Source organism: Wolffia australiana, chromosome 17 (assembly GCF_029677425.1).
Source record: "Wolffia australiana isolate 7733 chromosome 17, ASM2967742v1".
Classification (NCBI taxonomy): Eukaryota; Viridiplantae; Streptophyta; class Magnoliopsida; order Alismatales; family Araceae; genus Wolffia; species Wolffia australiana.
This window is the reverse complement of record NC_135851.1, coordinates 1,244,244-1,269,096: the sequence shown is the minus strand read 5'-3', so window position 1 is coordinate 1,269,096 and position 24,853 is coordinate 1,244,244. Positions and strand designations below refer to the sequence as shown.

The 24,853-nt window shown below is 37.5% G+C and overlaps 2 protein-coding genes across 2 annotated transcripts; one reads left to right on the top strand and one right to left on the bottom strand.

Annotated features, from left to right (window-relative positions):
- Positions 1 to 6,896: 6,896 nt before the first annotated feature.
- LOC144714447 (cysteine proteinase inhibitor-like) lies at positions 6,897 to 9,946 on the top strand. Its single transcript, XM_078589194.1, has 3 exons — positions 6,897 to 7,094; positions 8,381 to 8,555; positions 9,701 to 9,946. Exons 1-3 carry the CDS (start codon positions 6,987 to 6,989, stop codon positions 9,706 to 9,708), a joined length of 291 nt encoding a protein of 96 aa, XP_078445320.1. The 5' UTR covers positions 6,897 to 6,986; the 3' UTR covers positions 9,709 to 9,946.
- Positions 9,947 to 19,714: 9,768 nt separating this feature from the next.
- Positions 19,715 to 24,777, bottom strand: IDH-V (isocitrate dehydrogenase V). Its single transcript, XM_078589055.1, has 7 exons — positions 24,466 to 24,777; positions 22,941 to 23,261; positions 21,353 to 21,514; positions 21,188 to 21,262; positions 20,664 to 20,773; positions 20,425 to 20,497; positions 19,715 to 20,122 (listed from the first exon to the last, which is right to left on the bottom strand). The coding sequence occupies exons 1-7, from the start codon at positions 24,691 to 24,693 to the stop codon at positions 19,931 to 19,933; spliced, it is 1,161 nt and encodes a 386-aa protein (XP_078445181.1). The 5' UTR covers positions 24,694 to 24,777; the 3' UTR covers positions 19,715 to 19,930.
- Between the last annotated feature and the right edge of the window lie 76 nt (positions 24,778 to 24,853).

Sequence of the window (24,853 nt, the reverse complement as noted above, 5' to 3'; positions counted from 1 at the left end):
TTAGGAGCTCCGTGGTGGTGTGGAGTAGACGTCTCTAGTTTTTCTTATTCTTAACTTAAGTGTAATTGTAAGGCGAGAGTGACGCTCACCCCGCATATAGTGAATTGCGGTTTTTTATAGGACTTTCACTGGGCCTTTGAGCCTGTGACTGTCCTGAGATCTAGACGATCTCCCGCGGCTGCATTATGGGCACTTATGCCCCCAAGCAGGGTAAAATATTGTGTTAAGGTGAGAAGAGTGGTTGAGAGACAATATTAAACAAGGAATCTTAAAAAGAAAATTAGATAACATAAATACAAAAGTAGACTAATTCACCCCCCTCTTAGTCTTCAATATGAACATAAATATACCATCAAGGAGTGGTAGAGAGGAAGTGGGAGTTGCCATACAAGTTATTCTGATTGGACAAGAGTAACCATTCATAACATTCACGATGATTTTTAGGTAAATGAAAAAGTGGGTAAGATGGTCGAACATATTCTACACGAGTATGTCTCATCTCCAAGTCAACAATCCAAGTAGGAACAAATGATATCAATACAACAGCTCCTAAGGAGCAAGTGGAGGAAAAGCCACCGAGGTGGTGAATGATGTATCTATCTAAAACTGTAGCTAGGAATCATGGTCCTCGGTTGATGGGGGACCATCTAGCTTCGAAGACCCGGTATCAACCACTTCGTCGAGTGAGGGTTGACGCACGAAATCCAGCCTTCAAAGTACTTGGCCTTGTTTACGGGCCCCAAAGGTTTGACGTTATCTTTCACTTATTTTTCCTTGCTTAGTAGGCCTTGTATGTTGGCTGCTAATGTGTTTGCATTTGTTTGTTTGGACTTATTTGGTCCGCTTTATGAACCTACATGTTTGTGCATGTGTGAGCCCATGTGTGGGTGTGTTAGTGGGTCTTTCTTCTATTAGGGGGCCTCTAGGACCCTTTAATTGGGCCTTCTCCCCTTTATTTCTAATGGGGAAGGACATATTTAACCCCTATAAGAACGGGGGGCACTAATAAGAAGAGGGAGAAGAAGAATTTTGAAAAAAATGTAACTTTTTTGGGTTCTTTCCTTTGAGTTTTAGGTTATTTAGTTTTTTAGTTTTTCCACTTATTTACAGAAATGCCACTGCAAGTATGAGTTTGAAAATAATCTTTGAACCCTAAGTTTCACCGTCGTCGCCGCCGGAGCTCTGACCTCTGACGCGGCCGGCCCTCCCGCCCACGATCGCCGCTCCCGACACCGTCTGCACCGCCGCAGCTGACCGAGCCACCGTCGCGGCCTCTTGGCCGCCAACCACGGCTGCAGCTACACCCGCTAGCCACGACCGCAACTACACCCACTAGCCACGACTGCATCTGCCACCCGTGACCGCAACTGCCAGACTTGGCCATAGCCGCACCCGTGGCCGCACTCGCAACCGCAACCGCCGGACCGCCAGCCATGGCCAACCTTGCTGCCACGCCCTACGGCCGCAGCGCCCACCATTGTGCCCTACTGCCACCGTATCTGTCGCAGTGCCCATTGACATGCCTCACCACGGATCCCGCCGTCATGCCCGTCGTCGCACCAACTCACGCCACCACACTATCGCAGCACTGCGACTATCCGTGCCACCGTCACGCCTACTTGTTGCTCGCCTCCCACTATATTCAAGTCATGCATTGTCATGCGCTGCCATAGTTGCACCCGCTGGTGCGCTTGCCACTGCTCCTACGGCCATGCCTGTTGCCACGCCTCACTGCGGTGCCGCCGCGTCCGCTACCACTCAGGCCGTCGTATCACCACTGCCGTGCCCACAGACGCCGGTTGTCCTCACCCTGCCACTCACCCAGTCACCCGCCAGCCTTAGAATTGCTAATACAGATGTCAGAGCTGTAATGACTCGAGTACACCCACACTTCTTACCCTTCAACGCGCTTAGTACCTCCCGAGTGTGTCTCCACCGGCGAGGTTAGGTTAGAGATAGATAGGATCCACATTCCAGGGATTAGGATTTCAATCAGTATGTCCTTGGTTGTGACCGTCGAGGGCGTGCACACTAGCTGCAGTAGTCGTGCTCACACTGTCGGCCTTCAACCCAACGTCTGGATCATCAGAAGCCTAGTGGCATTCCCAGGTCCTACTTACCGTGACTCAGTGTTCCTTGGTGTTTGTCGACGCCAGGTTTCATACTTCTCATCGATTTTATCGTCGAGTTATCATGTGCATTACACCTGCATTATTCATCACTACTGCATAACGTGATGTTCACACCCTCCCTGTGGTGTAACATGAACCATCCGATCCCGACATCATTCATGTTACATCATCTATGATATCACGGATGTGGGAAAATTGACTAGAGATACTAGTAGGTGATGGAACATGATTATTGGTAATATTGAAGGGTTTGCATGTGGGGCACTAATATGTGGTGTATGAAAATTATACGTGTATTTGTTATTTCTTTGTGACTTAATTTTCCTAAATCACATAAAATCTCTAATTATGTAAGCTCGCTCAAATATGTGTATAGTGGGTCTGAGGTAGTCTCCACAAGAACTGGCCTTTAGAGGCGAATCTAATCATTGAGTTAGGGTTAAGGATAATAAGATGATGAAATGAATATTTAGATTAATTAAGTATATGATAAGATAATATAAGAGATGAGTTTAAAATAATAATATAATGAGAGTAAGAGGATAGAAGATAAGGGATTAGTTAGTCGGATGAAGTAATTAAAAGAAGAGAGAATTTAAGAAAAATTTAATAATAAGTAATAGTAGATTGTGGTAGGGGGAAGGAAAATGATAATATCAGATATTTTTCCTATTACTATTTCAGCTAATATTTTTGATAAATATTAGAGATAGTAAGGGAGTAGGATGTTGAAATGAATTTATGGTATTATATTTAAGGATGGCATCATGAAGAGAGATAAAAATGTCTAATATTGAAGAAGAGTCATCATGAAGGGAGTTAGTCAATAGAAGTATTTATTATAGTGAAATGTAAGATGAAGAAGAAAGGGTATGAAAATATAAGTGATAATAATAAGGATACTATTTAATTATGTATATATTAATTGGATGAGGTGATTACAGATATAGAGAGAAGTGTAAGAGATAAGGATATAATATTAAAATAGTTTTGTTTAATTTAAGACGGCTTAAAATTTTGGTTCGAAAAAGAGAGAACAAGAGAAGATAAAAGGGACTGATAGGATTACTTAAGAAGTATGTATTTTTGTTATTTTATGGTAATAAGTAGTTAATAGTGTAAAATATGAATTATATAGGCATTTATATCTAATAAGTATCTTTTAAAATAATTTTCTTAGATAAAGTTGAAGAAAAAATAGATAAATTTGGGAAATTATTGAATGTATGGTACATGTTTGATAGAATGCCTCAAAAGAGGTCGGTCAATGAAATCTCTATGAATTCCAACTCGATACATGATTCAATCTAAACTTGAGTAATCTAATATGTTCCTCATACGCGTTATCATTCTGATCGAGTCAAGGGGTACCAGATCTGCCCTGATTCAAGCAAGAAGGGGTAGGGGTTTTGATTGTTGCTCCCTAACTTTGGTATGAGTCCCTGCTCATCTTCCTCAGTGCTGGTGTAGATCTTGGTCTTCCTCTACTCTCTTTGGTACTGTCCTGAGCGTTTGGAGCCGTTGGAGAAGCGTCATGGGCCTCGTTTTGCGCCCTCAGCCACCAAAAGGGAGGGTCTCCCATCACCATTGTGTGTCTAGCTCAAAAGATCCCAAATTAGAGTAAAAAACTTCTCTTTAAGCTAACAGTGGCCTCCTCGTCAGTTGTAGATAAAGTGTGCCAGCTGTAAGGGTTCTTTAGAGGCTGTTGGATCACCTTTAGCGGTCCCCTATGTGTGGAAACTGTCGTCTGACCAACAGATTGGATGGTCAGGGACGGAGATGGACAGCTTTGCACTTGGCTGTTTTGATCTCCTTCATAGGGAGTCCAACATCTCCAATTAAGTCATAGGCATGGACCCTGTTAGTTCTGGTGCACCCGTGAGCCATGTCAGTCGCCACACTATCAGCCTCGTCAACCGTTTTCTCCTTTCTAATTTGTTTATTGAAGGGCTCCACTGTCATCGTCAGCCTTCATCACTAATTAGAGGCCTAAGAAAATAGATAAGATAAAATAGGAGTCAAATATAATATAGAACATATGATCCTCCAAATGAAGATCAGACGGATGCAATGAAAACTCCACTTATGATTCATCATGTTATGACCTAGGCTTCAGGTTGGGTTAGCTTGAAGCCCGGTAGTGAGATAATTCTTGTTTTCTTCAGATCGTTGCTGGTTGAGCCACGATCCTACTCCTCCACTATCGACCCAACCCCATGCAAAGCTAAAATAGACTAATGGTGGCAATCCCATATGGAAAAAAATAGAAATCTTGGTTTCTGAATAAATCCCATCCAAACATGGTAATTGAATTAAAGTACTGTGTCCCATGCATGCATGTGCAGGCTATCGCTATGTGAGGCCTTGTATACGGGCTCTCTGGTGGGCTTGCTCAAGACTGACCTTGTGTGTGTGCCCTTAATGGGCGCTGATACTTGCTCCTTAGCTACTTGCTGCTTGCGAGTGGGCTTGGTTGCCTTGTGTTCGCCTGCCCACGTCTGGCTTGAGCGCTGATGCGCCTAGCTCAACCACCTAGTGCTTTATAAAACCATGTTTTTCTTTTTCCTCTCCATTTTATTATTTCTTTCTTAAATTCTGACTTCATCTCCGAAAAACATAAACTAACATACTTGAGAGAAGAATTAAACTTGTTAACTTTAATAATATTTTAAGCATAGTTTTAATTAAAATTTGTGGGCCTGTTAATTATGTAGAGATTACATTAAAAAGTGTTGTTTTAACACAATGGCCCACTTAATGGATGAAATAAATATCCATATAAAAATGAAGATTATATCAGTAAAAGAGACTTGAGCAAAGGGGGATAAAGAGACAGCGAGAAATTGAAAGAAACTGGGAGGGGTAGAGAGAGAAATTGAGAGAGGGAAAGGGATAGAGAGATATAAAAAATAGGGTGGAGAGATATTAAGAGAGACTGAGAGGAGGGGATAGAGAAAGATTGAGAGAGGGAGAGGGATAGAGAAGAGATTATGAGGAGGATGGAGAGATACTGAGAGTAACTGAGAGGAGGTAGATATAAAGAGAGACAGAGAGAGTGAGAGGGATAGAGAGATTGAGAGGAGGATAGAGAGAGATTAAGAGGATGATGAGATATTGAGAGGAGGGAATATATATATATATACATATATATATACATATATATATACATATATATATATATATACATATATATATACATATATATATATATATATATATATATAGAGAGAGAGAGAGAGAGAGAGAGAGAGAGAGAGAGAGACTGAGAGAGTATGAGAGGAGGGGAGTAAGGATATATTGAGAGAGGGAGAGGAATAGAGAGATTGAAATGAGGATGGAGAGATATTGAGAGAGATTGAAGTGAGGATGGAGAAATTTTAAGAGACTGAGAGGAGGGGAATATATATATAGAGAGAGAAAGAGAGAAAGGGAGAGAGAAACATAGGGGAGAGGGATAGAGAAAGAGAAAAAGAGAAAGTGAGAAAGAGAGGGAGAGAGAGAGAGAGGGAGAGAGAGAGAGAGGGGGAGAGAGAGGGAGAGAGGGAGAGAGGGAAAGAGAGAGTGACAGAGAGGGAGAGAGAAAGAGAGGGAGAGAGAGATAGGGAGAGAGAGAGGGAGAGAGAGAAATAGAGAGGAAGAGAGAAATAGAGTGTCAGATAAGAAAAAATAGAGAGAGAGAGAGAGAGAAATAGAGAGGAAGAGAGAAATAGAGTGTTAGATAAGGAAAAATAGAGAGAGAGAGAGAGAGAAAGAGAGAGTGTGAGGGAGAGAGAGAGAGAAAAATAGAGTGTGAGGTAGCCAGATAGGGAGAAAGAGAGAGAGAAAGAGAAAGTGCGAGGGAGAGGGAGAGAGGGAGAGAAATAGAGAGGAAGAGAGTGTGAGATAAGGAAAAATAGAGAGAGAAAGAGAGAGTGCGAGGGAGAGGGAGAGAGAGAGTGTGTGTGAAGGAGAGAGAGAAAGAGAAAGTGCGAGGGAGAGGGAGAGAGGGAGAGAAATAGAGAGGAAGAGAGTGTGAGATAAGGAAAAATAGAGAGAGAAAGAGAGAGAGCGAGGGAGAGGGAGAGAGAGAGTGTGTGTGAAGGAGAGAGAGAAAGAGAGAGTGAGAGGGAGAGAGAGAGAAAAATAGAGTGTGAGATAACCAGATAGGGAGAAATAGAGAGAGAAAGAGAAAGTGCGAGGGAGAGGGAGAGAGAGAAAGAGAGTGTGTGAGGGAGAGAGAGAAAGAGAGAGGGAGAGAGAGAGAAAAATAGAGTGTGAGATAGCCAGATAGGGAGAAATAGAGAGAGAAAGAGAAAGTGCGAGGGAGAGGGAGAGAGAGAAATAGAGCGGAAGAGAGTGTGAGATAAGGAAAAATAGAGAGAGAAAGAGAGAGTGCGAGGGAGAGGGAGAGAGAGAGAAATAGAGAGGAAGAGAGTGTGAGATAAGGAAAAATAGAGAGAGAAAGAAAGAGAGAGTGCGAGGGAGAGGGAGAGAGAGAGAGTGTGTGTGTGAGATTGTGAGGAAGTGAGAAGAGGAGAGAGCGAAAGTGCGAGGAATAGAGAGAGAAGGTGAGAGGGAGAAAGAGAGAGAGAGAGAGCAAGAAAGAGAGAGAGATTTATGGAGATGGAGATAGAGAGAGAAAGAGAGCTTTAAACTTAATAAAGACACTCTACCTTAGACCAATTTTTCAAAAAAAAACAAGCAAATTTATTGCTGACGGCAGTGATTGACTTATTCGGGCCCAGATTCAAACTATTTTGTTTTCTTTAAATATCTGGGTATTACGGATTTGGCAGCAAAAGAAGGATTTTTTTCGCTTTCTGCAGCGTTGAAAGGGCGAAGAGGGCGTTCAGAGCGATCCAATTTTCTCAGAGGATGACCACCAAATTGGGAGGCGTTGGACCCGCCTTGTCGGGGGCTGAAAACTCGCTTGAGATCGACCAACTGGGTCGCTTCGCCGTCGAGGAATTCAACAAACATGAAGTGGGTTCATCTCTTTTCCCCCAATTTTCCATTTTTTTACGGTGGAATTTTGTTCGATGTTTGTTAGGGAGGCATCTCTGGGTCTTTTTTTCATTCTTAGATGATCGCGATATGGTGTTTCTGATGATGTGTTTGACGCTGATCTCCTGATATGCTTCGTCTGCCAGTCAACCAATTCTAGAATTTTGTATCAAACTACCCATTTTTCCGTTTTTGTTGTAGTTCTCAACGTCTATCTGTTTCAAATTGAAGAAAATTACGCCAGGATTTTGGTCGATAATTTTTACGTCAAATTATGTGTTTGACGAGGCTCTACTAAATTGCTTCATCCGCCATCATATAACCGTGGAATTTATTATTCATGTTTTTGTTAGCTGCATATTTGATATCTGATCTTTAATTTGCAGTCCTGTCCTCCAAAGTAAATAGAAATTTCAATTTCTTTCACGATTACTTATAGTTGCAACTAGATTCTGGATAATTTTCTTATTGAGGAACAGCGGCGTAAAAATTATCGCTGTCGCACTTTTATAATTCGTCTTCCTGATTGATTATCGGTGTTTGTGAAGGAAAGGGTTCGATTTCCTTTATCTATGAATAAACTTTTCCATTTTCTGTTTCCACTTTCCGCAGTTTTCTGTTCATAATTGATCTATGGGGCTACTGATGATGTGTTTGAAGCCGTTCTTCGGATTTTTGTGTATGCCATTTATCTAACCCCGGAATTAGTTCCTCACGTTCTTATCATCTGTAAAATCAACGACTGATCTGTAATTTCCAGTCCTATGCATGAACGTATCTAGAAAATCCGATTTCTAGCACGATTACTTCAATTAATATTCAATTTCTCCGTTGAGATCCATGTGCCGGATCAATTTGCTGTCAAGTAGAACTAACATGAGGTCGGCCATCTGTTTTCCTCAGTTTTCTTTTTATACGGTAGGATTATGGTCGATGTATTTCGGAGCGATTTCGGGGTTTCTTCAGTGCAGATGGGATTTGCTTCATACGCATTTATATATCCTTGGAATTTTTGATTCATTTTCATGTCAAATGTCCATTCGATCGCTGGTCCGCAATTTCCAATCCAGAATACAAACAAGTTCAAAAACATATTTTGACAGAACAAAACACGTCCAATTATTCAATTTCTAGCACAATTTCTTCTTCCTGCTTCTATTTTTGTCAAATTATCTAACTTAAACAATATACTTCTTGATTGATTATGGATGTCTGCAAAAGAGAGGAGTTCAATTTCCCTAAGTTGGGGGTCTTCTTTTGCACAGAACGGCCTTCTTGAGTTCTCTCGAGTGGTGACAGCGAGGAAGCAGGTGGTTTCTGGAATCATGCACCATCTCTCCATTGAGGTGAAAGAAGGCTCAGAGAAGAAGCTGTATGATGCGAAGATCCTGGTTCAGGAATGGCTCAACTTGAAGAAGCTCCACGAGTTCAAGCCATCTGGTAGTTGTTTTTCTATTTCAGAGCACATGTTTATCTTTTCATCCTTCAAAGCTAACGATTTTCAATCTAAAAAATGCTCCTCAGATCTTGTTTCCATACCTTGTAGATTAGTGAATTTTTATCTTAAAAATTCTCCTGAGAACTTCAAAGTTAAATCCTGTGTTTATTATAAAACATGTCTCTTGTTTCATCCCTTTAAAATTAATGATTTTTTGTCTCAAAAATTATCCTGAAAACTTAAGAGTTAAACTCCTGTGTTTATAGAACTTGTCTCTTGTTTTCATGCCTTTCAAATTAATGGTTTTTTACTTGAAAATTTCTACTGGGAACTTGAGAGTCGACTCATGTGTTATTGTAGAGTATGTCTCTGGTTTACATCCCTTTAAAATTAATGGTTTTATAACTCAAGATTTTCTCCTGAGAACTTGAGAGTCAACTCGTGTGTTTATTATAGAACATGTCCCTTGTTAACATTTCCCTTTAAAATTAATGATTTTTTCATCTCAAAATTTCTTGGGGAGCTTCTGATTCAGCACATGCATTCATAGAGTGCGTCTCTTTTTCATTGTCCCTTCGAAGCTAATGTTTTTTTTATTCCAAAAATGCTTTTGAGACCTCAGAATTAGCTCATGAATTCATAAAACATGAATCTTGTTTCTTATTCTTTCAAAGTTTTTGTTTATTTTTAATCCCAAAAATGTTTCAAAGAACTTCAGAATCAGCAATGTGTCTCTCATTTCATCCCTTCAAGGCTAATGTTAACTTTTAAGCCCAAAATTAAACGGAGAACCTCAGAATCAGTTCATGTGCTCATAGGATTTTTATGTTGATTCATCCCTTCAAATCTTATGATCATTTTGTATGCCAAATTATTTTCTGAGAACCTCAGAGTCAAGTCATGATTTTGGAAAACATTTATTTCGCCGAAACTTCATCGTAGTATCCAACATTCTCATGACTGGGGACATTCTTTTTCATTAGGATTTGTTTGATGAATTTGTGTTTTGAAATTTCAATCATGCCTAAAATCCCATGGCACATCATTTAATATTGATGCTCTTGGGGTTTGAAAAAAAGTGCATTTTCCCTATTAAATGTGAATAGACCCTGAGATTAACTTGATATTTTTTTCATTCTTTTAGCAGCTGCATGAATGCTGGTGAGCAGAAATTGGCATATTCTCTCTCATCATGATAGTGGGAGAAGAATAAACCATACTGTGAGTATATACCACATGAATGTCAGACTTCATATTGCAGGATACTATGTAAAATAAGTTGGAATCGTCAACAAACAACTGTAAGTCAGTAATTCAGCATCACCAACAGGTCAGTCACAGAATCCATTGGCGTTGCATCTTTTTCAACATAATTCAGAATCTGTCTTGCTTCTCCTGGTGTGTTGGGGATAATGATTAATAAATACCTTATTCACCTTGCTCTTCAGTCATAACATAGGAAAAAAACCAACAATGATATGGAAATGTAGCATCCTAAAGAAATGAATTTGAGACTTGCAAAAAGTCTACCAGGAAGTGGTTTTTGAAGAGTCATGATGGATTAAGGTTGTGTATACATAATTGTAGATAGGTTTTAACCCATCAGTAATCTTTTCAAACTCACATTTAAATCAGGAAAAGATATTTTTTTCCTAATGGTGAGTCTGATATCAAACACAGGGTGATTGGCAAAATTTGATTCATTTTATAAAGGTAAGTGTTCTAAGAGGTTTCGAGGGTGGTATCAAACCATAAAAGAAAATTCCTATGATCTAAATTTTTGGTCGCTTGCAAGGTGGGATGCGACAATCACAACATATGGAAATATTTTCAATTAATTCAATATAATTATCAGTTTTTTAAAAAAAATCGTAATTTCAAATTTATTGTACATGAGTAAGAGAGAATAATTAAAATGGTTAGTACAAAAAATCATGATAATATTGTCACTGAAACAAGGTAGTCTTCAACAATGATAATATTGTCTATCATTTGCGTACTTGATTAGACCATCTTATAGTTATTTGCACTGAATTACTTGATTCATTCAACACAGATTTTTAATATCACCGAGAAAAATAGATGGATACTAAATCATGTATTTTTGTGCTGGGAAGTGGAGTTTTATGAAAAAAACAATCTTGAAAAAATAGTATTTTCAAGACAACATATTCATGCACTTGAGTATAATCTTTCTTTCTAATGTGAATTGACTTTATGAAATTATCTTTCTTTCCCATGTGAAGTGAGTTTCAGGAAAGTATTTAAAAGTCTAATGTAGGTGAGAGAAGTCTGCAGGTGATCCAAAGATATAAAAAAACAGAACCATTAAAAAGGAGAAGGTATTGGGGCGGTACTTCAAAATTTAGGACTTCCATATGCCATAAATGTCTTACTTAAGTCATATAATTATTAATCAATCACGAATTATTTCCAATTTTTTAAAAAAAATTATTGAAAAATATTAACTGTCTTTTTTAAAATCAATTGAAAATATGTGTAAATTAAATTGTCATTTTTATTGTGCAAGCTGAAATCAATCTGTTTGACACGTCTTACAATATTCTACAAGCATTTGGGGTTGTCTGGAAGGATTATTTAGGGGAGTAACCTGAGGAGTCTTTTATGGGTTTTTATGAAGAAATCCCATTTAATGTAATATGTGAAGGCCCTGCACGACATTCGCTTGAGCCAGAATTTTTTTGGGCCCTCCCCTTCTTCTCCCTTCTCCCCTTTGGCTCCTCTCCACACCAATGCGATTGGGACGAGATAATGCGGACGGTGGAGTGTGAAGGGGGCTCGGTAAGGTGAATGAGGACATTCGACATGACAATGATAGTATTGGTCCATCTGGAGGATGAACACTTGAGCGGCTCAACACATCTCCTTTGAAGAATCAAGAAATCATTGATTTAATTCATGCAGATGTTATTTGATCAATAGTTTTTTATAGTGCTTCAATTCTGTTATCAGTCTTCTGCTGCAGTAATCACATTAGTTAAACCCAGATGTTATTTGCATTGCAGTAATCAGTCTTCTGCTGCTAATTTTATTTGATTACTTTTATTTTTAGTTATATTTATAAATCCTGAAAAATATATGAATAAACTAAAATTTTATTTATTCCAAAACTTTCTCCCTATGGATCAAAACCTGAATCAATATTTTATTTAATGGAAAATTAAAAATATTTCAGCATGAATCAAATATTTTGATGATGTATGCACCTTGTATAAATTTTTTATCATCCACTTGTACTGATTTGTTGTATGCACCTTGTACATATCCTTTCATTAGCTAGGTAGCCCATGGTGATGGTGACATATGAAAGTCTATCTCTAGAATTTCATGTGTGTTAACGTGTATGTGACGACAAAGAACCGTAAGGATGATCTATATTGTTTGCCTTTTAATTAAGATTACATTCCATTTATTAATTCGACAACTATATTTTCCTGTTTATTTTTTCAAATTACTTTCATAAATTATAGAATAAATAAGACCCCAAAATTTAATTAAATTACATGTGTCATAATGTTTGACCTTTCTAGGACAAAAAATTTTGTCTGATTATTTTTGGAAGGTTATTTTGGTTTTGCTTAATTATTTTGAAGAAATTAAATAAGGGACTCACTCTCTTGGCCCATGAAAATATTTTAACGGATTTATGGGTTCCCCCAAAAAGAGAGATCTAGTAACTTTAGGCCTGTGAAAATCCTACCTTACAGAGTGCTCAAGGGCCGCTACATAAAGGACACCGTCCTTACCTAAATTAGGGCCCACCCATAAGAAGTGATAATATTAAGGATGGACCTGTTTGATTGTGTGTGCGCACGGAGAACTAGACTTAACTTTTTTCAAATAAAATTTGATGTAGCACAATGGGGACAAACTACAGTAGAAGAAAGTAGGAGCATGACCTAAGCAACCGCAAATTAGATGGAAATAAAGAGAAAATAAATGGTGGGGGTTTGAGCTTGATAGAAATATATGTGACCAGAAAACCAATCTCACATTACATATCTTGTTCAATGTTCATTAATATAATCTATTTATTATAGGGCAGGTGTTATGCGTATAAAGAATTCCATGAATACATGATCAGACTTAGTGAATTATGATGAGATTGTAATATAGAGATCACTAGTCTTTAAGCATGTGTTCTAAAATTCATATTCAAAGGATACTTGAGAAGGACATCAAAGTATCCAGATAGAATAATACTATATAGCCTTACTCATATGATGAGTATGACCAGTCATGTAGCCACTAGTGTGGAGACATTAACGATAAATACTGGGTGAACTTTAGTGGAAGAGTTCACTAAATTGATCTGCACGAATCCCTGAATGGTATTATACCAAATTGTCAATCAGGTTGATTCACATCATGGTTGTGTAAGTGGTCCTTAGACATGAGACACCAAAGATGTCTTGTGGACGGACATTGACTAGAATGATATGTGGCCTTAGAGGGTTGCACACAAATGGTCTTTGGACGTTAGAAGATATGCTTAAGTTTTTGGGGTTTTATTAAAAATACCCACTTAGTATAAATAAGGGAAGGCCCTGAAAGAAATTGACACAGGCCAGAATTGTACAAGGGCCTTCCCCTTCTTCTCCCTTCTCCCATGACTCGTCTCCATTCCTGATACTATCAGGACAGTGTAATGATGGCGGCAAAGATTGAACGGGGATCATCAATGAGGAGGAGATTCAACATGCTGAGGATTGCGTGGATATGTCTAGAGAAATCACAGATGCGATCCGTGCATAGGAGCTTCATTTCATGTTTTTGTTGATTCCATTATGATTCTGTTTAAGCCTTCCGCAGCATGGAATCCTTATGTTCATCCAGATCCAGGCCTCTAGAACCCAACAAAGTCAAACCATCCTAAGGCTTACGTCTAGGGAGCTACTTTAAGAATGATATTTTTATCTCAAACATCTATTCTTCTTAAGGGAGATTGGACAGGGAGATCAAAAGCTCCAATTTTAGCTGATTTTCTCTTTTTTAGGTTGACATGGATGATAAAAATTAAGAATCAAAATGTAAAAAGTGGCAGTAGTGGATGATGATGATTGAGGGCCACACATTTAAATAGAGTGCAGATCTATGACCACGAACCTTATTAATAGAAATTAAATTCCCTTTTTATGCCCATCCATTTCTTTGTATGTTCATTTCCCCTTTCATGTCAAATGATGCATTAGGAAATGAAGAGGAGTGGTCCATTCTGCCATAAAAGGTTGAGGATTATCTCCCTTCCATTCTTCTTTAATCTTTTACATTTGAAGGGGTGACAGCCCATTGGACCATGAAGAGGAAAGACTTTGAGTGAGAAGGACAGAAGAGAATCATAGAAGGAACTAAAGGAGGATGTTGTCCAAAGAATGAGATCTGAAGCTGGTGATGACCCCCACACAAAGGAGAAATAATGTCACAATGGAATCAGTTTTGCAAGTTACAAAATAATTGTTTTGAACTATCACTGGAAATTTTTTAATTTTCCCCTTATTTTTCTCAAAATTTACAACAACTAATTAATTGTGAAATTAACCTTTTAGGTTTAAATAATATTACTTAATTTATTTTAAAATTTAATACATTTTCATAGTCTACCTGTCATTCCACCACGATTTAATAAATGATTTAATTTTTACTGTAATCAATGAATGGGATAACTAATCAATGCACACCATGTCATTTTGACCTTGCAATGTGTGAAGTCAAAACTACCAATTAAAATCTAATCATCAGTTCTCTTTAAATTTGTTAGGGATACGTGGTGGAGAGAGACTTAAATGCACCTCTCTGTACTAAATGCACTCAATTGGGTGGAAGATGGGACACGTGGTGTACTTTCAGTAGCTGAAATGAGATATTATTTAATGGTCTGGAATTTCTTTTAAAACTTTTAGAAGACACATATACAGATGAATTCATGTATTAGACCAAGGAATACACAATTGTTTCACACCAATCATGGTGAAAACATTTGCGCGAATGGCATGCATGGAAACCAGGATGTGCAAGCAAGAGAAATCAGACGTCAGGGATGATCCTTCATTGAGTCCTAAGCATTAATGTTTTCCAGAAGGTCTAGGTCGGCTTGAATATCCTCTACCATCTCACACCCTATTTTATCTCTCGAGGTTCATTCACTCTTGTGGATCATCTCTTGGTACAAAATTTATATTTACCAAAATCATAAATTACATTTCATATTTTACTTGTGGATAAATTCCTGTGGATAAACAAAAGTTTGATAATATTAATTTTGAGTTAAAGTTTTTAATTTATTATCAAGTGGATTGATAAAGATGTAGGCTTCGTTTCTTATTTGTCTCAAACCAACTCAAGTCTATCTTAACTCGTCTTTGGTCCCGTTAATATTTAGATTAATTAATATTTCTCCAATCTGACAAGAGTGAATTTAATGAGGAGATAAATCGATATATGGCAATGAAATATATTTAAAAAAACTTATATTTTGAATGTGTAAATAACTCAATCGCCAAAAGGCATCATACAGCCAAATTTTACTTTTGTATCATCGCGATAACTTCATTTATATTAATGTTATATCATTTAAGATAACTAGAAACTAATATCAGTTTATAATTTTAGATTCTATGGGTAAACCCCTTTTTCTATTTACTATATTAGAAACTAATGTATGGTATTTCAAGATTTATATCTGAATCAAAATTTTCATTTAAACAAAAATTAAGGCACTTATCCAGACAAGATTCAGTTATCTATTGCAGATATTTTAAAACCAAGTATAAGAAAATATGATATATAATTAGATACTGAAAGTAATTAAAGGATCACTCTTATTTTTATTTTGTGCAACATTTCTAACTAAAATGTCTATGTGCAATCAGCGAGTAGAAGGTGCTTCCCCTATAAAATTTTATCAATCACTATGATCATCATGAGAATACCAGAACTTTCCGGGAACAGTATGGTAAAATTCAAGAAAAAATGTATAATAATTTTTTTAGAGAATATCAAAAGGGTACACTACTATACCTTACATAAGTACCATATTAGTTTTTAAAAATTATGCATTATAATTAAGCAGAAGTTTAGTAGCTACAATTAGATCACTATTTACTGAATGGTGAGATTAATTAATAAAATAGAAAACCTATATAAAAGCTAAAAATATCATCGCAAAGTTTCACATTGACAGATATTAAGATTTTAATAATATTTTAGTTACTGCCCTGAGTGCTTGTTTAAATATGCTTAAATTATTATCGCTGACTTGAATGAAATTCCATGTAACATGTGTAAGATATATTGAGATATGGTAATCAAATTAATTAAAATTAATTTAAAATTTTAAATAAAAAATAAATAAATAAAATTCTCTAATCATGGTATAAATTATTAGAGAGATACCACATATAATACTGCTATGCCAAAGATTAGTAGAGGGCGAATGTATGGTCAGACTTCTTTAAAAATATAAAAGTGTCCTTATGGACCTACCTGAAGGTGAAAAGTTAATGCCGATATTTGACATTATTTCTCAAATATTTAACTGTACATGAATATTTGAATCAAATTCTATATTTTTATTTTTACATGTATTTAAATACAAAGACAAATTTTCAGATGAATTTTATTTAGCTTTACTCAAGTGTGATCTAAAAACCTTTAACCTTTATTTTCTATATTACAGTAATTTTAATATTCTCTTTTTGACTTTTTCCACTACTTTAGGAGGGCTTGTGCATGTCTCTAAGGGATATCCATAAATATGGTACATTATGTGGGGTATCCTCACCCTAAATACAATATATTTAATCTAAGAAAGAGCTTAAATGTTTATAAAATTTACCCTTCGCATTTCTATGCTCTTAAGTTCAATAATAGTTCATCCAATTCTTGGTTTTCTCAACATATGTCCAAGAGTTTTTGTTGTGTCATAAATCAGAGGATTATTTCTGCAAAGTAGATTCTTCGATATTTCAATTTTATTATGAATAAATTGTTGATTTGTCCATCTTTTGGGTGGGGGGGGGCTACGTGTATTTATATTGGATTCACACACATATTAAATATGAAAATGGCCCTAAAAGAGGCTAAGGATCACATCACCCATATCAATCATACATTTATGGTATGCACCATATTAATCATACCTACTAATCAGGTACTCTTTGAGGCACTTGGGTGAATAGTACTATATATACAGCACTGATATTTTCACACCTTTGAGCATTGAGACACCGAGGCGGATCATGTTGTTTTTTTTTTTCACAGTTTAACATTATTGAGTATTATTGTATAGACTTGGTGTGGTGTACATCCATCTTTGTTACAAGGAAGAGGGATCAGACCCAATGAACTTAAATTACTTCATTTTAGCCTATTTTTACTAAAATTAAGATATTTTTACAGTTTAAAAGTCAATTGATTCATACCAATCTTATATCCTCATTCTACCTGACAAGAGTCCACCCAATTTCAATGTTCTGATAATTTTAGTAGATAAAAACAGAGTAAATATGCATCAAGGCATTTTGAGAATTTTTTGCTGATGTTTCAAGGTATTTATTTTTCAGCTCCTAATCCAATGTGGAATGAAAAACACAGCTTAATTATTTAAACATCTGGAATTAATAATTTTTGGTATTTGTGGACATTTTAATATTTTATTCTGGACCTTTTAGGTGTCAGAAGATAAGGGCCTTTCGATTAATCTTCTTATTAATATGCTAAACATGCGTCATGCTTCAGATCAAGCCAATCATTACTGAGACACAATTTTTTCATAAAATTCATCATTTAATCTTTGTTACGAGTGATTCCCAATCCGAAAATAACACCAACCAAATACTTTTTATCGCATGCAGCAGTTTAATCGTATCCACAAATCAGGAACTCTATGTGTCAGTTCCTGGATGCATAGTCTCTAAGACCATCTTTGGTGCTCTTAATCTAAGCATTATTGAAGTGCATTTTATATCATATCACTTTTCGGTGTAAGTTACTCTAACATAAGTTTAGTCTAGATGTATGATGTCCCTAGTTTTCCAATGCCAAGTATTTTCATAATTTTCCCCAAATTTAATGATGTTATTTGCCATTGCTTTAATCCTGTATAATTGAATTGGATTCTTACACTGTTTTCAGGAGAAGCAATAAGAAAATTTCTGAATAAATTCTACTTAAAAAATCATAATGAAGCTATTCAATTGTACTGGATCAAAGCAAGGGCAAGTAGCATCAGAAAACACAGGGAAAATCATGAAAATACTTGGCATTTGATAACTAAGAACATCAGACATCTAGACCAAGCTTATGTTAGAGTAGGCCTCAGTTAATATCCAAGAACTATTTTATTCATATTATCTGATTTGGTATAGAATAAGGTCATTAATAATATAATTAATTTAAACCATCAGAAATTATAACTCCCCCATTTTGAGATGATAGCATGATAATAATGATGAAGTTAATGCATAAATAAAATATTAATTTAGGATTTTACAAGTTCTTTCCTCCAAAATATGCCCCACTTAATAGTCATGCACTTTCCATGTGTAAAGTCAGCAATCTAAGATGGCAGCAACAAATTGACTAGAGTGGTGAAGCCCATGTAATCAAACTATGACATCTAGAAGATTGTCTCAGGGTATGTGGCAAAATATTCACTTTTATTCTGGCAAATATCTCTTGAAGCCCAAGTTTCCAAAATAATGGCAAAATTTCATGGGAACGTTATTCATATTCCAAAAATAAGTTCCATCTAAAACCTCAACAAAAATTGTGGATCCAACTAATATTACATCAAATGACATCAACAAAATTGAAGGGTTAGACATGCCAAGCTGGTGACAAAGCTTCTATAATACAGGCACTTAATTTTCATTTGAAATTAGATTTCCGAGGGTGAAAGAAAATTGTGTCTGGAGAAATGTGTTGGATATAAAAACACGAAAAGTGGGAGGAGAATTTATCCAATGAGTTATGCAAGAAACAAATGAGACATTCATCATGATGTGTTGAATCATCTCCTATTATAATGCAACAGAGAAACGAGAATGATAAGAACCCAAAGTTCTTATCGGAGATGATAGGGTAGAACACCTGAAAGAGCATCAACAGAGGGAGGTCAGCAGTGGGAAGAACATCACCGGAGAAGGATATATGTGAACCAACAACTTCTATTTACTCCTTGGATGCCCCCCCTTAAGGGAGGGCTGCTCTATTTAAAGAGGAATACGTGCAGAGTGGAAATGACAAAAAATAGCCCTAGCTGATGATACGAACCTTGATCTTGGCTCGTATCGGAACGAGGGTAGGACGAGGCGAGGTAGAAGTTCCCGGGGTAGAGAGGAGAACAGGAATGGTCGGGGGAAGGCCGAGCTGAGGGGGTAGGGATCGGCCGGAGATGAGCCGCCTGAAGACCCCGTGAAGTAGAGACGATCACGAAGAACGGGGATCGTAAAGGGAGAGAGAGAGACCAGACCTAGACGAGGAGAGGGGAGACAAGAAGACCTTACTTCAATCTACTTCTTCTTGGCTGCCCTCCTAAAGGTAAGGCACGAATGAAATGATAGCTGAATGACTGAAATGCCCCTGTGAACTAACATGATGAAACTACCCCTAGATAGGTTGAGGATCCTATCAAGGATCCTATCAGCTGATAAAACGGGGATTGTATCATTTCAACAGGTGTTTTCCGCATATAGCTAACATCAGCAAACACCACCAGAAGATAGTCTATACATCAAAACGAAAATGATTAGAAAGGTAATTGTAAATTGTCACACTTGGAAGAGTGAGATGATATCAATGGAACAAGCCAGAGATATTTATGAAGACGGATACCTCAATAACAATCACACGGTTTCTTCATTTTGGTATCATTGGAAAGATCATGTGCATGGGTTACTGCAGGTTTAGTTACACATTTGTATCACACATCTTAATTTTGAAGAAAGCATTTAAGAATAGACAGGAGCTCCTGAACGTGATCTCCTTCTCTCGAAGAAAATTATTTTTTTGAAGAAATCAAAGAATTTTTTTTAAAAAAAATAGGGAAGATCGCCTGAGAATGGGGATCAATCTGCTAAGAAAACTAGTATTAATGAAACCAAATAATCTGTACCAAAAATGGCTGTAGAACAGTAAAAAATCAGAGAAATCAACAAAAATTCGAATTAAGGATCTTTGGGGTTTATGGTACAGATTATTCCAAAACCTGGTTCCAGTGATGGCGGAAGAAGAAAAGAAATGGTAAATTTGGGGTCCTCTTATTTGATTCTGTAGACGCCATCAGGCCTACAAGGCTGATTTCAAAGAAAATAATAAACCAGAACCCTAAGAAATGGATGAACAAGATACCCCCTGCTCAGAGATGATCGCATACAGCCTTGGTAAAGTCACTGGTGGAGGCAGTTCCACCAAGGTCGCCAGTTCTGTACTTGCCCTCCGAAATGGTCTCCATTACAGCGCTCTGAATCCTTTCAGCTTTATCGTTCAAGTTCAGATGCCGCAGCATCATGACAGAGCTCAGCAATAAAGCAGTTGGGTTGGCCAGGTTCTGTATCAAAACACAACAAAGATGGCAACTCAGATAATGGCCCGTGACTTATTAATTCGACATTAATTAGAAGCCCGAATTTATGAACAACTCCAGGTTAACAATGATGATACATCAGGAAGGCCATCCAAGGCATTCAAATATGTGGGCCGGTGGTTTTTACTGGGTTGGAATAGCTAAATTGATTTGGACAGCCAATTATAGATGCATCATCAATAAAACTTCTATGCAATGTTACGAACGGATTTTTCAAAATTAGAGCTATTAAAATATATAAAAATAAACATTTCCATATGACTCACTTTCCCAGAAATATCCGGGGCTGAACCATGAACAGCCTCCGCTAGAGCAATGCCTCCCTCTCCAATGTTGCAACTGAGCCATGCAAGGTTCAAGCTCCATGAATAAGTTATCATCAACCAAAATGGCACAGTAGTAAAGGAAACAATTTTTTTTTTGAAGAAAAAAAAGGAAACATAATTGCATAAAACGTTAATTGATGCAACGACCATAATTGCATATGAAATATAGATATTAGTACCTCGGAGTGAGGCCTAATCCTCCAATTAATCCCGCACAGAGGTCACTGATGATGTCCCCGTACAAGTTTGGCATCACAAGCACATCAAAGACACTCGGGTCCTTAACTAGCTGAATCAAAATGCACAGTTATTAGTCAAGAAGGAAATCAAATTGAAGAATTAAATAAAGTTGTAAAATGTTGTTAGGATCCTTGCTGGATCCTATTGTCTTTTGCATTCACACCTGGTGTCTAGTGTTCTTGAAAAAACCACAAACATTAACTTGTGGGACCCTTATAAATACAGTTTACTTCGCTTATGGGCCAGGCCCATTAACTAACAGGCCTTACAAATACAAGAGAACGGAAATATATAAAGAGAAAATAGAAAGGAAATAGAAAGTAAATGTAAGGAAAGAGAAAGAAAATAGAAAGTAAATATAAGGAAATAGAGAGAAATATGAGGACGAGGCACTGGCTAACAAACGTTATTAAAGTTTAAAACTTAATATGCAAGAAGATGAATCCACATCATTGTATCATACCATCATGCAGCAGTTGTCAATGATGACCTCTTCGTACTTGATCTCTGGGTACTTCTCTGCAACTTCCCGGCAACACTGAATGGAAGAATTAAGAAACCCATAGGATAATCAGACAAATAGAATCATCAGAGAAGTTCACAGGCGGATTAATAGAGGGTAAAAAACCTTCAGAAAGAGACCGTCCGTTTTCCTCATGATGTTGGCTTTGTGTATGGCAGAAACCTTTTGCCTGCAGTGTGCCTTGGCATAATGGAAAGCATACTCTGCTACCCTCAGACTTGCCTGACGGGTAATAACTTTCAGGCTCTCAACAACACCCCGCACCACCTAAACCAGCCATGGCAAACGTGAATACAAAAATAAAATTAAGAGCTCAGAATATAAGATTGAAAAATAAGTACTTATTGATAGCATTAAGATAGAGAAATTGGGTGGACCTCGATCAAGAGAAAACAGAGGGAAGGAGAGAACGGTAAAAGAAAACATAGAAATATAGATATGGTTACACGCCATTCAACTGAGTTATTGGGGGAGGGATAAGAATATTTAAAGGGAACTAAAATAAAGCCATCGTGATAGAGACCTTAGGTATGTCTCCATGGGAGAAATGTTCACCAAAGGGGTAGTAGAGAGATAGCAATAGAGAGAAAGAAGTAACTTTTTCAAAAGAAAAAGAGAAAGAAGTAACAATGATTACAGGTCTGGATTGGAGCCAGGACCCCCTCGAGATGGTATCCCAGCTGATACAATTAAAACTTCTAGACGTGCTTCTTAGGAAGAGAGCTAGGAACATATAAAGAGAACTGCAATAGAGACAAAAGACAAATACCCCTAGAAGGGTTTGGGAATTGCATCACATTCACAAGCACATCAGCAGAATAAAGGATAACAACAAACAATACATAAGTAAAAGAAGATTCACCAACATAGGGAGGGCAAACGTATGTTAAGGGAAATACACTATAGCCAAATGACAAAAATACCCCATGACTTTGGTTTGTATTGTAGGAGTTGGGGATTGTATCACACAAAAAAATAGGAATGGCAGTAGATACACGGTGACAATGCTACAAACCTTGACCTAGGTTTGTGTTGTGGAAGGGGGAAGAAGAGAAGGGTAAATGTTCACGGGGTTGGAGAGTAGAACAGGAATGATCCAAGGAGAAGACGAACAGAGGAGGTGTGGATTGGCCAGAGACGAGCCTCCTGAAGATGCGGTGAAGTAGAGACAATCATGAGATATGAGGATCGTAGAGGGAGAGACTTAGACGTTGATGGCTAAGAGCCAAGGGACTTCGACTTCGCGATACTTCTTGGCTGCCCTCCTAAAGGAGAGATGCTCAATCTGGGGGTAAATACATGTAAAGGGAAAATTACAGGAATGCCCCTTGTTGGCCGAACACTACAATGTCTCAAAGTGGGGAAGATTTCCACAGATACTCTTTGGGTGTAGGATCTTTTCAGATAACAACAAGCAGCACAATAATAAAAGACGGTTCACCAACTTAGGGAAGGGCAAACATAATTAAAAGGGAACTACAGTAAAGACATAAAGACTAAAATACGCTCAGCAAGGGCTGGCATAGAGTCACACTGAGACAGGCACATCAGTCGATACACAGGAGAAAAACAAGCATAAAAGTATTTACAAAAAGATGAAAATATCTCTAGTAGGGATGAGGTTTGTATCACAATGACAAGCATATCAGCAGATACACAGGATACCAATAAGTAATCAAGATAATCGCCATACCTGGTGTTCGAGGCCACTGTACTCGCCTTCAGTGTTTTCACGGATCGTTATGAGATCTACATTGTCGTATCGGGTTTTGTAGCCTGGAAGGCTGTAGCAGGGCCTGACATTGGCATACAGACCAAGTTCTTTCCGTAGGGTTAGATTTAGGGACCTGTGACCCTTTCCAATTGGAGTAGCCATGGGACCCTTTAAGCCCACGAGATTTTGGCGCACTGACTCCAAACTTTCCCATGTGAGGAAGCTTTCAGTTCTAGGATCGACCTTCTCACCAACAAAATGTTCCTCCCACTCGATAGGGACCTCAGCAGCATTAAAGATCTGAGTGGCATTAAATAAAGTTTTTAGGCAACGTTACTCATCGTTTCAGGAAAATGGTTAACTAGTTAATTTGATCTGTAAATCGCCAATTATAAAATATGGGAACATCTGAAAATCGAAACATGTAATCCATGAGTGTCTAAGATTATTGAATGTTCATCCTAATACTCTTGTTGAATATTTATAACTGAAAATGTTACAAATCACCATTGAAGTTAGATTGCAAGTTACAGAAGTGAGAGATGAAGCTATATTTCAAGGTACCAGATCCATAATTAGGATTCATTCAACATCTACGAAAATAATACTAACAGTGGGACAAAGTTTGATAATTTTTTTATCCACTATTGGTAGAAAAACTGTTATGCGTTGCTGCAATGGAAAAAACCTTGAAACCTGTCTATCATGGTAATCAACGTAATGGAAAAGATTCTCTACCTATAAATTCATTCATAACAAAGGCATTGGATATCTATGATCCTAATGGAACAATTTTAATAGATCAGGCTTTCTGCACATTACAGAAGCCAAGATACGAGAATCCTCTTTCTATTTGGAGAAATATTCCAAAAGCTTATCAAAATTAATGTGCTTTTGTTTGCTTCCCAAGGTCCACCGTCCCAGAATAAATCGGAAGTATCTTAAAATATAGCGTCAAGACAACTCGGTTCCTATAAAAATATGAATAGGCACAATAAAATGAAAAAACTTTTTAAATTTTCCTAAAACAATATGGAGAAAAAATCCTTCTCAAAATCAGGTTGGTTTGCCAAGAAAAAAAGGGAGCAGCTCGGGTTACACAGGAAAAATGAACATAGAAGTTTAAAAGAACAGATTTTGCGCAACCCAAAATAGAAAACGGCTTATTTCAACATCAAATTGAGTGAAAATTCATCAAAATTTCCCCACATGATCGTCAGGACCAGATATTTATCTACGAATGATCCTATAGATCAAAATGCTACGAGTGAACGAGCTTATTTGATCTGCATTACATAAGAATTGAAAGAAGATAGATTCAAAGGTTATAATGTAGCAATATTTTCGAACAAGTCCGCAGTTTTAACAGCCGAACGAAATCAAATTTTCAAACCCTCGTTTACACACTAGACATTATTCCAAATAACAAACGCAACTAAGAACATGAAAGTGACAAGGTCAACGGGAACGTAAAAAAAGCATCAAATGCTTCAAGAACAACAACCTGCTTCACAGATTCGGCGATTTCCGGGCCTATGCCATCTCCAGGGAAAAGGGTCGCCCTAATCGGGGTTGTAGACGTCGACGACAGAAATCTGGACGAAACAGGGCCGAGAAAACCGCCAGAAGCGCCGATCGCCGGCTTCGGATTCCCTCCAAGAGAAGATGAATAGGAGATCGTTCCAGCCCGCTCTCCGCTGCAAAGAAGACGCCGAACGACGCGCGAAGCCATCGCTGGCGGGGAATCGAAGACCGACGGAGGATCTCAGCAGAGTTTCAGAGAGGAAAAGAACGAACTTTCTTTTTTTTTCTTCTATTTGACAACTCTCTTTCTTAAACCAAAGTCAATTTATAGGGTATAAATGGGCTGTAAAACCTTGGCAAAAGAGCCC

Excerpts from the sequence above, each read along its gene's own strand:
- LOC144714447 (XM_078589194.1), top strand. The coding sequence starts at position 6,987 with ATGACCACCAAATTGGGAGGCGTTGGACCCGCCTTGTCGGGGGCTGAA. Across the intron at positions 7,095-8,380 it reads AGGAATTCAACAAACATGAA|AACGGCCTTCTTGAGTTCTC; the intron begins GTGGGTTCATCT and ends TCTTTTGCACAG.
- IDH-V (XM_078589055.1), bottom strand. The coding sequence starts at position 24,693 with ATGGCTTCGCGCGTCGTTCGGCGTCTTCTTTGCAGCGGAGAGCGGGCT. Across the intron at positions 23,262-24,465 it reads TCGCCGAATCTGTGAAGCAG|ATCTTTAATGCTGCTGAGGT; the intron begins GTTGTTGTTCTT and ends AATGCCACTCAG. Across the intron at positions 20,123-20,424 it reads CCCCGGATATTTCTGGGAAA|AACCTGGCCAACCCAACTGC; the intron begins GTGAGTCATATG and ends GTTTTGATACAG.